The 18057-nt window shown below is 43.2% G+C and overlaps 1 protein-coding gene and 1 pseudogene across 2 annotated transcripts in view; both read right to left on the bottom strand.

Moving 5' to 3' along the window:
• EXOC4 (exocyst complex component 4) overlaps window positions 1-18057 on the bottom strand; it is an 862020-nt gene that overhangs the window by 260286 nt on the left and 583677 nt on the right. For both annotated transcript variants that reach the window (XM_062198862.1, XM_062198781.1), the window contains exon 11: window positions 2531-2750. In XM_062198862.1, the coding sequence (XP_062054846.1) occupies window positions 2531-2750 (220 nt within the window). The remainder of the gene's footprint in view (window positions 1-2530; window positions 2751-18057) is intronic.
• Window positions 10562-11168, bottom strand: LOC133764493 (signal peptidase complex subunit 3-like; annotated as a pseudogene).

Genomic DNA, 18057 nt, shown 5'->3' on the forward strand with positions numbered 1-18057 from the left:
GCAACAGAAGATGGCCTGAGTGCTTGGGGCCATGCACCTCTGTGGGAGACCTGGATACAGTTCTAGGCTCTTGGCTTCGGCCTGGCCTAGCCCTGGCCACTATGGCCATTTGTGGAATCAATTAGTGAAAGAAAGATCTCTCTCTCTCTTTTTCCAATTCTCTCTCTCTCTCTCTAACTCTGCCTTTTATATAAATAGGTAAATCTTAAGAAAAAAAGGCTTTCTAATGGGAAAAAACATAAAATAACACGTAAGCCAAATTGACTAATAATTAAAGTTGTATTTATAAATGGCTGGGAAAATTTGATAGCCACATCCAGGAAAATGAAACTAGATGCCTATCTCTCACCATACACAGACATCAACACAAAAGATATTAAAGTCCTAAATGCAAGACCTGAAACTACTAAAAGAAAACACAGCAGATACGATTTTGGACATGAGAATGGGTAAGAATTTTTTGGATGAGAAACAAAAGGAAAAAATAAAAAATTGGGATTTCATCAAACTAATGAGCTACTGCACAATGAAGCAAATAGTCAGGACCTACAGTTGGGAGAAAATATTGCAGGTTTTACATCTGACAAGGGGTTGATAATCAGAATATATAATGAACACAAATAACTCAATGGCAAGAGCCACTAATCCAGTTTAAAATGAGCAGTGTATCTAAAGAGACATTTTGCAAAGGAAGTCATACAAATGGCCAATGGGTATATGAGACAATATTCAACATCACTAATCATTAGGAAATGGCAAGTCAAAACCCTAATGAGATACCACCTTAGTCCAGTTAGGATGACTATTATGAAAAACATGGCAGATGGCGAGTGCTGGTGAGGATGGAAAGAGAATCCTTGCACACTGTGGGTGGTACTGTGAATTAGTGTTATCACGGTGGAAAACTATGCAAGCTTCTCATAAAACTAAAAATAGTACTCCCATAGGATCCAGCAATGACACTGTTGGCTATAGAGCCAAGAAAAATGAAATAAATCTTTGAAGAAACACTGGCATTTCCATGTTTACTATATCGTTATTCATACTAGCCAAGAAATGAAAACCACCTAAGTGTGCATCCACTGATAAATGGCCAAAGAAATTGTGGTGCGTACCTGCCAAGAATACTACTCAGCCACCAAAAGGTGAAGTCTTGTCACGTGCAGCAACACAGCTGGAACTGGAGGCGGGTATGGTAAGTGGAATTAGCCGAGCACAGAGAGAGACATATCACGTGCTCTCGCTTCTATGGGGAGCATCAGACGGGTGCTGTCGTGGAAGCTGAGGGTGGACTGCTTGTTACCGGAGTTCAAGGAGGCGGGAGGGAGGAGGGGATGGGGAAAAGCTGATTAACCGGTTGGATGGGAGTAAGACTTTCTGGTGCCCTAGCCAGGAGCAGCAGAACGAGAGCACACCCTTGCCATGTCCCCCTTCTCTGTGCCCCCCACACAGCGCAGATCCTCCACCAGGGGCATCGGAACGCAGAGCCAGAGGATCGAACTGAACACGCGCCTCGCTGTGATGTGTGCCTTCCACTGTCTCCGCAGCACAGACCAGTCTGCTAAGGAAGGCTCATCGCGAGAACACTTCCCCAGGAGAGGTAGATCGCCTAGGTCTATTCTAAGAAGAGAGAAGGAAAAACTAAGGCAGGCGAAGGAGGCAAGTGTAACTCCTCCCATTGCTACAGCTGCTCGAAGAGCTCAAAGCATCCACACGCTGAGTATCCTCACGCAGCACATCGGTAACAACGTGCTACTGGGCCCGCCACTCTTTTAAATCAAGAAACACCATAGAAATTAAATTCCGATGCAGTTAATAGTTAAGGTAGGCCCATAACTTAAACACAGACTAATTTTCTTTCAGTTTTATAGTCACCTTCAAGTCACTGGCTAAACCTTATATGAAATATATTCCTCGAGCCTATAAATCAAAAATATGTACTGATAGATTATTGTATTTCCATTGCCCAGAAACCATTTCTTTTTTATAGCCAGAGCGAGAGATTTCAATATTAACAAAATTGTCACTTGAATTGCATGATCTGACTTTTACAAGCCCGTTTTTTGCTTCCGGCTCACTGTGAGCTCGTCCGGCTGTAGACAGTGAGGGTCACTGCCACCTCACCGGCTACAAAACATTTCCTGTGGGCAACTGAGGCTGGGCAGAGGAAGCTCCTTGCTCCTCTGGGATGCCTTCACCCATGGTGAGGCCACTCCATCCAAGGGCAAATTCCACGCACATAAGGAGACGCTGCCTGCATGCTAACGAGAATTACCACCTCCCATAGCCGAAGCTAACCTTGTTTTTTTTTTTTTTTAACCTCCTTAAAGATCATAAGGAACTTCCATTATCCAATTACACTAGAACTAAATTTCCCTGGTGCCTGTTTAATTTATCTCTTCTTGTTTGATCCCTGATGAATATGGAAACAGACGGTAATTCTTTCTTTTTTTTTTTTTTTTAATTTCTGACTCTCCCCAGGTCAATGAAAACTGCAGATAAAAAGAGTCGGCCGCCAGGGCCTGAATACCTGCAGGAGAGGCCGCTGCACGCCCAGCGCCTTCATGGTGTCCGCATTTGCCAGGATCTTCAGGGGGTCCGATGTTTTGGTGACCCCTTCAATCTCCTTGTTGATCTCAGCCAAGACCTGACTGAGGAAGATGTTTTTGATGTACACGGTGAGAAACTCTCGAAGAGGACACTGCTTGGCTGGGCCAAGTCCCAGGGCATGCTCAATCTCCTGAATGAACCTGGAAGACAGACAGGAAAAAGGCTGCTGAAGACAGGAAAACAAACAAGATCGTTAACAGGGCTAGGACGCGCCGTGCACGCGCATCTCTGGGGCTCTACAGAGACGCTGGGTCATCCTTCCGTTATTCATTTATATAGAACGTGTGGCTTTTAAAACACAAGGTTTTTTTTTTTTACAAATTGAATAGAAATAGTTTAAAATCGAAAACATGTCTTCTGGGGCCAGCATTGTGGTGCATGGGTTAAGCCACTGCCTGCCATGTGGCCCCTCATGAGTGCCGATTCAAGTCCTGGCTACTCCATTTCCCACCCAGGTCCCTGACAATGTGCCTGAGAAAGCAGCAGAGGGTGGCTCAAGTCCTCTGGCCCCTGCCACCCACTTGGGAGACCCGGCTGGAGTCCCAGGCTCCTGGCTTCAGCCTTGCTCAGATGCAGGCGTTGCAGCTGTTTAAGGAGTGAACCAGAGGATGAGTGATCCCTTTCTCTGCTTTGCCCTCTCCGTCACTCTGTCTTTCAAAAACAAAACAAAAACCCATGTCTCCTAATCTGTGGAGCAAACAAAGGAGGACAGAAAATGTTTGTATTGCTTCAAGAAGACTATAAGAAGCAAAGGAAATGCAGGATAAATAGAAAACACCAATCATGATGCAAATTAAAAAACACATTCCAGAATAGTGCATATTCTTCACTGAAACCTTTACATATATAGATATGAATTTTATTTTTTTTTAAGATTTATTTATTTTGGGGCCAGCACCATGGTGTAGCGAGTAAAGCCGCAGCCTGTGGTGCCAGCATCCCATATGGGTGCCGGCTCGAGTCCTGGCTGCTCCACTTCTGATCCATGATCCAGCTCCCTGCTAGTGCACCTGGGGAAGCAGTGGACGGTGGCTGCTTTTCGCAGGTGCGTTAGCAGGAAGCTGATCAGAAGTGGAGCAGCCAGGACTCAAACAAGAACCCATATGGGATGCCAGTGTTCAGGTGGCAGCTTAACCTGTTATGCCACAACCATGGCCCCTAGATACAAATATTTTAACAGAGAGAGACAGAGACAGATACAGAGACACACAGAGAGCATTGTAGCATAGCAGGTTAAGCCTGTGATGCCAGCATCCCATATCAGAGTGCCAGTTCAAGTCCTGGATACTCTGTCTGTAATCCAGCTCCTGGCTTATGAACTTGGGAAGACAACCGAAGATGGTCCAAGTACTTGGGGCCTTGCCACCTACGTGGGAGACCTGTATAAAGCTCCTGGCATTGGCCTGGCCCAGCTTTGGCTGTTGTTGCCATTTGGGGAATGAGCCAGTGGATGGAAGCTCTCTTTCTCTCTCTCTCACTCACTATCTCAATCTGCCTTTCAAAAATGTAAATAAATAAATCTTTAATAAAAATAGAGAGAAAATGAAGGGTACTCTCCCTGATGTTCTATCAGGATGATAGAGTAGGTTTAGAAGTTAGAAAGGGAATGGGGATGAGAGTATGGGGACAAATGAGCACTTCAACCTTATCCATTTCCTTGATTACACTTCAAGTGTATATAACAGAATATTAATAATGATCAAATATCAGAGATGAGTACGCAGATGCTTGTAAAGCATTCTTTATACTTTGACACACAGGCAAGGCCCTGCTTTGTGTGGGTGGGTATGCACAAATGTAAGTTACTGCAGTTTACTTAAATATCAGACCCCCTACAACATTGTTGAAGAACCACTGTGAGCAATTGCAGAAAGTACAAAGCTTGCGGCTGGCTCTTCCGAAATCGCTAGGGAAATAAATGCTGTCTATCAGGATCAGGGGCCAATCACATTGCCTCTTTCAAAGTCTACTGGGGACACAGGTGGTTGAGTTCATGCATAGGCAGCAAAGCAGTAGTTGTGTTGTGGCCTTGTGTCCCAGGGATAAACCCATGTGACATTTTACAAAAACAGATCATAACGAAAGGCAATTGGCCAGCAAAGATGAAAATGCGGCAATAACATCAGAAGCAAAGGCACCGGTGACTGGCGCTATAGAAGAAAGCTGAGCATGGGATGTTGACTCTACCACTGTTTGCGAGCCACAGCGAGCCAGAGCAAAGGCAGACTGCTCAACGAGGATGAAGAAGATGAAGAGGGACAGGAAGCCAGAGGAAGTGATGTTGGAAAATCACATTTAACAAATTCCTGCGAGTATTTCACAACAGTGAAAACAAAAACAGTACCATATGGTTGATATAACGTTGGTATACTATTATGGTACAATGCATTAAGCCATTGGCATCCCTTCTAAGCGCTAGGTCAAGTTCTGGCTGCTCTACTTCTGATCCAGCTCTCTGCTGTGGCCTGGGAAAGCAGTGGAAGATGGCCCAAGTGCTTGGGCTACTGCCACCCACATGGGAGATCTGGATGAAGCTCCTGGATCCTGGCTTCAGCCTGGCCCATTCCCAGCCATCATGGCCATTTGGAAAGTGTACCAGTGGATGGAAGACCTCTTTCTCTTTTACTCTGTATTTCAAATAAATAAATCAATCTTTAAAAAAAAAAAAAGGATATAAGGCTGGCAGTTGATCATACTTAGAGGAGTAGAACTATTTGAAGGTATAGAAAGTATGTTTGCTGTGGATAGTAAACTATACACTAAAGCAGTGTCAACACTGTTTATTTTAAGAACTAAAATACTTCAATTCTCACATTTCTAGTGTTACAGTTTACTATTTACATCTTAGTTTTTTTATTTTTAATTTTCATCTAAATAAAAAAATGTCATTTATAAATGACAGCAGGAGTTTCCAATGTTTCGGTCAAGATTTTTTAAACTTTTGAAACAACCAGGATTTTCCCTACTGATTAAGGTTGTTTTGCTTAACGCCAACTTGCCCGTTCCCACAAAGATATGCAAAGAAGGGCTGCCTTGTACTTTAAACTTTTCTCTAAAAAGGAGAGGAGGAAAATAAATGAAATCAGATCAGATCAGACCAAAAGATGAATAAGTCACTGAGAAAATATATTTTCAATTTATATCACAAATAGCTAAAAGTCAATATGAAAAAAAAAACCAAAGAACTTAGAAAAAAACTCACCAAAAGACATGAAAAGACTATTCATAGTAAATAAAATACAATGACCACTAAACAGAAGAAAAATTGCTTAATATCATTCATAATAAGAAAAATGCACAGTAAGCTAGACTGAGATAAAATTTCATTTTACTTTTAAAAAGATTTATTTATTTGAAAGGCAGTGTTAGAGAGAGAGAGAGAGAGAGAGAGAGAGAGAGAGAGATGGATCTTCCATCTGCTGGTTCACTCTTCAAATGGCCACAATGGACAGAGCTGGGTCAGACAGACACCAGGAGCTTCTTCTGGGTCTCCCATGTGGATGCAGTGGCCCAAGCACTTGGGTCATCCTCCGCTGCTTTCCTGGGCACATTAGCAGGGAGCTGGATTAGAAGTAGAGCACCTGGGAGTTGAATGGGCACCTGCATGGGATGCGGGCACAGCACTGGCCCTGAGATAACAATTTTTATACCCATGCAATTGACCAAATTATACAAGTTTGAGCACACACTCTGTTGGTATCGGTGTGAAGATCGAGTCATTGTCATATATTATGGATGCCAGTCCCCATGAAGGTCAAGTTGGCTCTACCATCCAGAACCACAAATGCATTTTCTTTTGACCCAGAAAGCCTACCTGTGGGAAAATCTTCTCACACATATACCTGAAGGTGAATGAGATGATCAAAGACTGGAAATAACCCCAGAGTCCATCAATTAGGGCATAATTAAATTGGGGTGTAGTATGCACTGTAGTATACCATACAGTGATGGAAACTCTGGAAGCTCAGATGTGAAAAGACCTCCAGGATACAGTAAATGAAGAAAAGCAACTGCAGATTACTATACATTCTGCAGTATTTACTACAGTAACCTAAGCATAAGAATTGCATATCCTTATTTGTTTATTTTACCATAAAGATGCCTTGGGAAGTCTCATCAAAAACTAATGAGTACCCGTGGGAGGGAGGGGTGTGGGTGAAGTCTGGGAGAGAAGTACAAATGGAACTTTCAAATGATAACTTTTATAATCATTTGATTGTTCAAAATTGGGACTATATTAACTACTTAAATGAAGCTAAATTAGAACATTTAAAAATCACCTACACATATCAAAGGCTGAATTTCATAAATTGCTTTCTAATTAGACCACATTTAAAGTTTGGTGCATAAATAGCTCCTTAGGTTTAGATGTTTAATCTAATAGAGTTTCCCTTACTTAATAAATCAACATGCTGCAGTTATATCTTGCCGAGCACCAGGGAAACACCCCATATCCCTCGGTGTACATGTGTGTGTGACAAGTGGGGATGTCCATTTAAGATGAGCGCAATGAAAAAAGTCACCAAATAATGTAGAGAAGTAAAATTCGAGAAGGCCTAAGAAATAGCAACGAAGCTTCTCAATATTAATCGCATGGAAATGAAAATCAAAACACGACCCAAAACAAAATACAATTAATACGAAGGAAAGGATGAGTGGAGGAAATGGAGAAACAGGAGTACAGAGTTAACCACAGCTACAATTACTCTCTCTTTCGAGAACTATTTGTTGGGGCTGGCGCTGCGGTACGGCAGATTAAGCTGCTGCCGGAGACACTGGTATCACACAGGAGTGCAGGTTTAAATCTCTGTGCTCCGCTTCCCATCCAGCTCCCTGCTAATGCACCAGAGAAAGCAGTGGAAGATGGCCCAAGTGCTTGGGCCCCTGCACCCACGTGGGACACCTGGATGCTATGCTAAGCCCCTGGCCTTAGCCTGGCCCAGTCCATGCTGTTGTGGCCATTTGTGGACAGATCTGTTTCTTTCTCTCTTTCTCATGTGCACACATTCATGTGCATGCTAACTGTGCCTTTCAAATAAAACATTTTTTTAAAAAAAAAGAGAAATAGTTATTGTTTATAGCTGGCACATAAAACTGCATACTTTTATGGGGTACCATGTGATGTATTGATGCACTGTGTGCTGTTCATACTTAGGTAAACCTATCTCTTGTCAAACATCATTTCTTTAAGGTAGAACATTCAAACTCCTTTCTTTCAGATTTTTTTTTTTTATTTTAAGAAAAGTAAGCAGAACCTTATCATTATCTGTAGTCACCCTACTGTGCAACACAACAGTGAAACTTCTTACTCCTATCTAACTAGACCTTAGGCCCCTTCAAGGATCTTTCTCCAAGCCTCCAGCCCACTCTCAGCAGCCCCTACTAGCCACCTTCCTGCTTTCTCTTCAAAGTCACACACAGGTGGCCGTATTTTTAAGGACTCCAAGTCCCTCAGCTTACAACACTGACCTGAGCTGTGTAATCTAACCCTGCCCTCAGAGACACACCCCCGCCCAGGTAGCTCCCCCAAGCACCCCAGCTGCAACCTGGTTTGATCTACCTCTGAAGGTAACTGCTGTTACCAGTTGGCTCCCAAATAAACACACTAAGATTTTTTTTAGCATTTTTTAATGTTGTGAGAATTAAGCATCAGAATCCATTTTTTCTTCTCCCTGGGACTGAGAAAAAAAGCGTTCTGTGAGTGGAAAGACTTCTTACATTTGCAAAATTGCTAACATTGAGAGCACACATTTTTTGCTAGTCAACTTCCCACACAGTGGCACAAGACTTTAAATTATGCACATTTTCTTTTTTTTCCTTTCTTTGTGTGTATGTCCTGTATTAGCCTTTGGTATGCCCAAAATCTGAAACTGCTCTGAGCAGCACTGATGGAGGGACCCCCATCACCCATCACGTTTGGCTGAGTGATCTCTTTCCAATATGAGTCATTTGTTTCCGAAAGCACACATCAGTCTCAGATGACACATCCAGGTTGACGGTGTCATCTCTATCTCCGGGGAACCCATTCAACATGTTTCCAAATCTGCTTTCAGAGCTGTTGGGGTGGGGGGACCTCACTGTGCAGGAGCCATGAAACGTGGCAGGGGGAAATGAGAAAGACAAATTAGGGTATCTTACCAGTCCCTTCTTTAGCCAAAATCAGATAAAGTACTAGTTACCAGGGGCTAGGGTGTAGGGGTTGGTAGGAGACACTGATCAAAAGATACATGTTTCCACATAGACAAGTGGGATCAATTCAAGAAATCTATTGCACACCATGGTGACGACAGTTAATGACAACATAATGTAGACTTGGGAACAATGGTGAGTCAGCGAAGCAGTGCATCTGTTAATTAGCTCAATGCAGTGGTTCCACAATGCATAACTATTTCAAAATATCATGTTGTAGATCACAAGTATCTATCATTTTATTTGTCAATTAAAAAGGGAAATATTTGAATTTGAATTCTAAAAGTGAGAAGTAATTGCACTAAAGGGCAACGTGCCTTCTCCTGGGTGGGGAGGACCCAGAGGAGAACGTCCTAGTCCCCCAAGAGGTGAAGCTCTCTCACCCCACTCTGCAGAGGGAGATACAGAGGGTCTGGTGGTCAAGGACAGAGCACCAAAGGCTGGACCTGGAATGGGCAGTCTTGGGTAGGTCATGTGGCCTCTCTTTAGTGTTAGTTTTGTACTCTATAAAATGGATATGCTAACATTCACCGGACTGTTTAGGTGACGGAATGAAGAAATAAAAATTAAGCACATAGAGCAGAGACTGACACGCAGTAATGGCAAACCAAATGGTGGCCACTGCTATTCCTATCATGGTATCGCCATCACTATATAAACCCGACCAAGCTCGAGATTAGAAGGAAATGTCACATCATTGATATTTTTTTAAACTTGCTCCTTTACTTTCCTATATTATCACCTATAATCAGCAATTTGGACCACTAGATGAACACTTCTGAGTATTTCAGAAACAGATGCAGGAATAAGCAAGGCCCCATGTGGAGGGGGCCAGGTGTACATGGTTCACGGCTGTATCCTGGATGTCTAGGACTTGGTGGCAGGCAAACGACAGACTCTGAATGAAGGACTGAATGGAATGACTAACAGGTCCTCTGGCCTTCACCCAGGGTTCCTGAAACTACAGCATGACCTATCTGAAAAATAACGCCCCTGTGCCATGAATTTGGACCAGTGGTCCAAATAAGAGAAGAAAGAAAAATCATTCTATACATCCACCACCTGCATGTTTCCTGGGACCTCTTATGGAAAGGGTGTGTTCTAGTTCTTGTCCACATTCCAACCTTTTTTTTTTTTCATAAATTTTGGACACCATGGTTCTTCACCCTACTTCACATTCTGCTCTTTCGTAAAGGATCACAGATTCATTCCATCATGCCAATGAATGCCATCATCAACCACACAACCATCAGGGAACACTACTGTTGCCACTAGGTTTTATTATGGATAACCCTACAGCGAATATCTTCATTTTGCTCCTGTGATTTCCACAAGTTAAAATTCTGTGATAGGGGGCAGGATTGTGGTAGAGTGGGTTAAGCCGCCACCTGGGATGCCGGCATCTTATATGGCCTCTAGTTCAAGTCCCAGCTGCTCCACTTCCAAACTAGCTCCTGGCTAATGTGCCTAGGAAAGCAGTGGAGGATGGAGCAAGTGCTTGGGCCCCTGTACCCACAAGAGAGAGAACCATATGAAATCCCTGGCTCTTGGCTTTGGATTGGCCCAGCCCTGGCCATTGCAGCCATCTGGGGAGTGACCCAGCGAATGGGAGATATCTCTCTCTAATTCAGCCAAATAAATAAATAAATCTTTAAAAAATTCTGTGAGTAGTTCCTCAACTTTTTTTCATGGGTGGGCCTACATTTTATTATCTTTAAATCCCCAAAGTATGCTGTACAGTTTCTTTCAACTAGTATTTCTTTTTTCAAATTCAGAATAATTTAATAACTCTTCGTTATTTCATATGTATCTGGAAATGGGACAGACACATGTCCTGATCCTGTCACAAGAGGTAGAATTCCAGCATTTGGTACAACATTCCAAGATAGGGTCAAAGTGACATTCCTGTTTCCCTTGAGACCATTTCCATCATCAAAGAAAAAATACTTTGTTTTCATATCTTTCAACAGCAGCTTCGAGTTATCACCTCGTAGAACAATCTTGTCCCAGAGGACAACCTGGTTCAGAGCATTATTTTTTGTTGAATATTCGGCTGATAAATAAAGAAATAACTGCTTCACATTCCAATCAAATATATTCTCAAGATCAGCAGTTATATCAAATGTAATGAATCTCTAGGTCCAGTGAAGTCTTCCACATTTTTTAGCATGATCTGCGAGACGTGTAGCCGCACCGGGACGCTCCTGTCTTTGAAGGCGGTGGTGATAAAGCAGCCGAAGGTGAGCGCCGCCATCACGCTCAGCGAGAAGGCGAACAGCGAGTTCGCCCGTGACAGCACCGTGTTCATCGCGACCGTCTCCCCGCGAGCCCCGGCGCTACACGCTCAGCCCGGCTCCCGGTCAGGAGGCGGACCCTCAACTAGTATTTTTAAAACAATCTGACCCACAGGAGATAGGAGAGCAAGTCAAGAGAGGAGAGGAATCACCCCAAAGCTCAGTTTTTCCATGCAGTTCTGAATCAGCTCCATGGGAGAAAGCATTCACTTAACAGTGAGAGGAATCTCATGAGCAAAGAAAATGGTTCGGTTCAAAGCCAGCAGGAACACAGATGACCTACGGGAACCCACCACAAGGGGCTTACCTAACCACAAGAAGCACTTTCACCCTGGGGTTTCCTGTCCCTATAAATGAAGAGCAGGAACTACAAAGCCCAGGTAACAGCTACCCACATACACAAGGAGACGATGAGAACCAAAGGAAAGGATCTACACAACGCTGTGTACACAGCACCTGATGACGCGATTCTAGGGAGCCTTATTCAGATCAGCCTCCTAAACCTAACAGTTGTATACATCAAAACGCAAATAATGAGAGTATACAACCAAGTCTCACAGCACTTGAGTTTAGGAATCCTGAATTCCAATATTGCTACTTGTAAATATTTAATTGGAGGTTTTCTTTTCAGATTATTGACCAGCGAGCCTTCAAAAGTATGAACATATACATTACCTATAATCATAGCTTTAAAGTCAACCTTTCCTACAGCAAGTTACGCATCCCAAGGAATGCACACTTGAGCACACACTACTTATATCTCATCCATTATTTTCAAAAATATTTTTTAAATTTTGATTTCATTTCTATCTAGGGAAGTTGTAATCTAATGAAAATTTCACTCAGCCTTCCCAAGGCCCTTGCTCAACACAGCCTCCTTATCACAAATTCCATTTTATGGTAAAGCTCTCTTTTCTCCCAGCCAAGAATTGTGGCCGCTACCAGCTGAAATGTCTTTAAACGCAAAGGGCCTCTTCTGTATTGCACAAGTGGCAATGAGATCAATGACATTTATTCATCTGAATAAAAATGGCTACGAGAGTGGACTTTTATGAGAACACAATATATTCAAAATCAATACCATATTTGACTTGCATGAAAAAAAAAATCAACCTAGAACCCATAATAAAATCCACTCCCAGGCAGAACTCCATCCTTGTACAAAGAACTGTGACCAGTTAATTGCACTCAAGTAAACGGGCCTTTGGCATGAAATGCAAAGAGAGGTCCCTGTTATTCAACCTCCTGTTAAGAGATACCAAAAATCAGTGAGGTGGAAGGAATCACGTTTGGGGTTCAACAGCACTGTGGGGTGACTGGGGCTCACAACAACCTATCGTAGGTTTGATGGACAGCTGGAGGAGATGAGATTGAAGGGTCAGCACATGGGGTCCTGATTAAGAGATGGAAGCATTGGTTACCCTGGTTGCTTGGTCTACACTGAGTGTACATGTTGAGACATCACATTGTACCCCAGAAATATGTACAATTATGTATGTCAGAGATAAAAATGGAAAGAAATGGAAATGCTAACTACCAGATCTGATCACTACACACCATACACATGTACTGAGTTATCACAACATATCCCACAAAAAAGCACCCAAAAAAATTTTTAAGAACTCCCAGGATAGACCATGCCAAAGGTCAAAGCCACACAGTCTGCAGAAATAAGTCATCCCAGTGAACGTGGCTCCTTTAAGACCCATTTCCTACTTGATTCGCTCTCAGACACAACACAGAAGGCGCAGAGAAAACCAGAAAATAGTGTGGGCAAAGGAACAAAGCAGCCCCAGAGGAATTGATTTGAGATACATTCGACTTACTTGTATTATCTGAGTCGAAAAGGGTAATTTAGAAATGATTTACAAGGGACTCATTGAGAAACAGCAGCAACAGGCATATTTAAGGCTATAAATCAGTGGGACATGAAAACCGAAGAAAAATCCATAAAGGTTAATGCACTTGGGAGCACATTTGCCTCTTAATTCATGGGAGTAAGCCACTGGCACATCAGGAGGACGCTCTCCCTCAACGGTCTGTAATTGTTCCTGCCGAGTCTAACTATCATCTCTGCCTTTTGTATTTAAAGATTTTTTTTTTTTTTTGGAAAAAAGTGCAAAATAAGCTTATCATTGCAGAGCCCAATCATGCCCTAAGCCCATACCCCTAGGAGACAATTTACTGAACTAATGAAATAAAAAGATATTTGCCTGTTCTTATTTGCAATGAGTGAAATTCTGGTCTAGGACAACAGAAGACGTAAAAATCATCAAGTAAAAGGAGGAAAAAAAATACTACCCATAAAATTCGGACTCTGAAAGCTTATAAGCAAATTTCACTTTTAAGAATCTTACTGTGAGTATACCGCAAGACGTTTGTGAGTATATTTAAGTGTTTCCTCCAGAATGAAAAGCACTTTAGGTAAAATGAAGTTAGCTGTTTTGAAAAATACAGCTGTTGGGGCCAGTGCTATGGCATAGCAGGTTAAGCCGCTGCCTGCCGTGGGGGTATCCCACATGGGTGCTGGTACGGGTCCTGGCTGCTCCACTTCTGATCCAGCTACCTGCTAATGTGCCTGGGAAAGCAGCAGAGGATGGCCCAAGGGGTTGGACCTCTGCCACACATATGGGAGATGGAGGTCCTAGCTCCTGGCTTCAGCCATTGCAGCCATTTGAGGAGTGAACCAGCAGATGGATGATCTCTCTCACTCTCTCTCTGTCTCTGTCTCTCAGCCCTTCTGTCTTTCAAATAATGTAAATAAATCTTTAAAAAATATAAAATGCCAGCTGTTAAATTTTTTAGGCACATAATTTAGAAGCTGAAGTGACTTAAACTCTAGTCCTTAATATCAAGCCATCTTTTTTTAAAACAAAAAATGCATATAATAAATAAGGGCTAGTGATACACAATCAGAAACAAAAATAATCATCTTGATTTTCCAATAGGTCTATAATTTTACTTTTAACTTTTCAATTTATCTTACTTTTGTATAAATAACACCTTCTTTATGTCATTTTATAAAATCTATAGCTGTCAGAAAATCTTCCAAGAAAAATTGTAACATTATAAAGTATCTATCACATTATCTGAAAACTTAGGCATAACAGGTTCAATCTATTTTTAGGTGCTCCATCAGTTGGGCCTTCGGATGCTTGAAAGCAAGACACACGGGAATCTGGCAAATCTTCTACCCATCAATGTGCTTGTTAGTAGGAGATGTATGACTGCCTACATGGATGGAGTTCTCATGCTGCCCTGACCAAGGAGCTCTATATGGATCGTTTCACGTAATTTTCCTGGTATGAGGACTGCACTGTCACTCTCTCCATTGTACACATGACGAAAATCCGAGCCAGTGAGAACACAGCAGCAACACTGACAGCCAAGAGTTCGGCTGTTCCTGATGTAGGCCAGCACTGCTTTGCCTTACAGATTCCCTGGACTGCAAAGTGAAGTACTTTTAGAACTGCACTCCGAAAGCGGAAAGAAAGGGGACGTTAGCTTCCTAAGGCCGTATAGCTAGTAAGAGAAGGGGTCTAAATTTGATCTGGGACAGTCTGGCTTCACCACCACTCTGTTCAACGTGTTCCTCCAACATGACTGTCTCAAACGTGTAGCCCTGGGTTAGGCCTCGTGGGCGGGCAGCTAGGCGGAGGACAACCAATGGACAAGCCCATGCTGAAAACAGTAAAACACGTATTGATGTAGTGGGACCTTGTGCGGATGGCAAGGACCACAATCCTGCTAAATACAAATATCTGAATATATCAAATACCAAGTCATTTTCCTGGAAATGTCACAAATCTCACCTCCAGTCCTGACCTTTGGCTCCGGATTTGCACTTTTTCAGTCCGCTTCTAGATTCTTTGAGCTGCACGTCCTTCTAACAACTCAAACTATGTGCCACATGGAACTCTTCGCTGCTACTGCTCATTGGGATTTCAATTCCTTCCGTCTGTGCTCTCTACTTTTCTGCCATCATCAGTCCAGTCACCCAGACTCACACTTAAACATTACCTTTCACAGTTTTTCCTCAGCCTCACTATTCGTGCAAAAAAGTTTCCAGACTTAGAAACATTCTTTTCATTATATTGCTTCTATTCGTGTGTGGATTCACCTGTTCATTCTCACGTACTTCGGCAATACTTACAGAATGGCCACGTTACGCTATGCACTGCTTTAGGTCCTAAGGCACCTATGATGAGAGAGTTGTGCCCCAGGACCCTTGTCTGCATAGCATAGCAAAGCAATGGTGCCAACCCAATTAGTTCAAGGTTAGAGTCAAGGCAGACATTCCTGTGCCTCCATGGGTAACAATCACTTGCTATTTCAGGTTCTTGTTGCATGGGAGGATGTACATGAAAGGGCAGAATATTTCCTCCCTTTTGCACCAAAATAAAACTATTTGCATGTTTTCTATTTTGACTTTTGCACCAAAATAAAACTATTTGCATGTTGAACTGTTTTTTGGACTTTTTTGAAGTACCCTCTTTGCTTGGCTAAATAAGATTTAAAAAAAACAAAAAACAAAAAAACAGCGATACTGAGAAAAGAAGAAAAAGAAGCTGTGAAGCTACATGATGCATGCATTGCATTAAGCAGCATCCACAGGGGACTTTTTAAATTTTTTTATTACTATACAGAGAAAATAGAAGATTTTTTTTAAGGCAAACTATCAGCAAATTAATTCCCGTCTTTTTCTCTAATGTGAAAGTGAGTGAATCTGGCTTAAGCCAGACACTACTCAGATATCAGTGACAGAAATCAAAGACTAGAAGTAGGTTATGTGTCAAAAACATGACTTGTACACCTGCTAGACAAAATTACAGTCCGGCTGGCGCCGCGACTCGCTGTGCTAATCCTCCGCCTGTGGCGCCAGCACCCCGGGTTCTAGTCCTGGTTGGGGCACCAGATTCTGTCCCGGTTGCACCTCTTCCAGTCCAGCTCTCTGCTGTGGCCAGGGAGTGCAGTGGAGGATGGCCCAAGTGCTTGGGCCCCTGCACCTGCATGGGAGACCAGGAGGAAGCACCTGGCTACTGGCTTCAGATCGGCGCAGCGCGCCAGCCGTGGCAGCCATTTGGGGGGTGAACCAATGGAAGGAAGACCTTTCTCTCTGTCTCTCTCTCTCTCTCACTGTCTAACTCTGCCTGTCCAAAAAAAAAAAAAAAAAAAAAAAATTACAGTCCGTATTTGCTGGGAGGGCCTGGCTCTTTGGTTTCGTCCTCTACTATTCCATAACAGAAAGAGTTTAATAAATAAATGCTCTGGAAAACTCAGTCTGAAGGATCTCTAATGATCCTACTTTGCAGCTAACCTTGTTCCTGAACTTAGCTTGTAACTGTTTCTTATCCCACTCTGATGTTTACCATCACTTAACTGCCAACCCGAACGCAAAGTGCTCTGGGAAAAAAACACCCACAAGTACTAAGTGATCCTGTGGTTAACAATTAGTGATGAGTCACAAACAGATAACAAAAATTCTGAGTCTTGTCCTTTAGACACTTCTGCTTTTGTCTTCCTTGATTTTCACATTTGACTATTTCGGTGAATTCCATGATAACCTACTCATAGCACTGTTCATTCCTTCCTGTCTTCCCACCTTGACACATCCCCAGAACAATGTTTATAATTAAGTATCGTACAACAACGTTCACAGTTAATATTTCCACAGTGGCTCAAAGTTCTTCTCAAATTTCCCTCCCACTGAGCTCCCCCAACTTGCAGAAGATTATTGCTTTCTGGAGTCTCAGCAAGACAAAATGGGCTGGAATAACATCAACTTAACATCGAGCATGAACTGAGCTAAACATTTTAAGCCATCTCACCCAGAATCCCATTCTTATCGACCTTATATTCTTTATAGCAATAGCAGAGAGTCATTTCTTTATTTACAGCTTGTTTCATAGCAGGTTCATTAATTAGATAGGAATTAGTGATGTTATTATTCCTACCATTCCATCTTTTCTAGAAAAATTTTCATTTTATTTGAAAGGGGGAGAGAGAGAGAGGGAGGGAGGGAGGGAGGGAGGGAGAGGGAGGGAAGGAGAGATAGAAAAGAAGAAGAAAGAAGAGGGGAAGAGAAGGGAAGGGAGAGGAGGGGAGGGGAGGGAAAGAGAAGAGAGGAGAGTGGAAGCAGAGGGGAGGGAAGAGGAGGGAAGAGGAGAGGAAGGGGAGGGTAAGGGGAGAGGAGGGTAAGGGAGGGGAGGGGAATGGGAGGGGAGGGGAGTGGAGGGGAAAGGGAGGGGAGGGGAGGGGGAAGGGAGGGGAGAGGAGGGGAAAGGGAGGGGAAGGGATAGCAGGGGTAGGAAGGGGAGGGGGGAGAGGGGAAAGGAGATGAGGGGAGGGGCAGGGAGGGGAGGGGAGGGGAAGGGAAGTAGAAGGGAGGGGAGGGGTGGGGAGGGAAGGGAGGGGAGGAGAGGGAGGGGAGGGGGAGGGAAGACAGACAAAGAGAAGAGATGGAGACAGACACAAAGAGAAGTCTTCCATCTGCTGGTTCATCGGCCAAATATGTGCTAACAGCTGGAGTTGAGCCAGGCTGAAGCCAGGAGCCTGGCACTTAACCCAGGTCTCCTCCGTGAGTGACAAAGACACACGTACTTGAGCCATCACCTGCTTCCTCCTAGGTGTGTATCGGCAGGAAGCTGGCATGGGAAGTGAGCTAGTGCTCAAATCCAGGCACTCTGATGCGGGTGCAGGAGCCCCAGGCAGTGACCTAACTCCCGTGCCTAATGCCTGCCATTACCACGCTGTGTTACTCAAGGTTACTCAAGGTTTTGTACCCTCTGGAAGGCTAAATCAGAGTATAAAATTCTGCTCACAAACTTGACATGTAGAGAAGGATCGATTATTACATTTGTGTATTGAATAAAACAGAAAAAGAGTGGTCCCCCCACCCTGCTTCTGTCTAGCTGATTACTTGCAGGTGAATATCAATTGTGAAGGCATTAAAACGATGGAACAC

Source organism: Lepus europaeus, chromosome 1, assembly GCF_033115175.1.
Source record: "Lepus europaeus isolate LE1 chromosome 1, mLepTim1.pri, whole genome shotgun sequence".
NCBI classification, from domain to species: domain Eukaryota; kingdom Metazoa; phylum Chordata; class Mammalia; order Lagomorpha; family Leporidae; genus Lepus; species Lepus europaeus.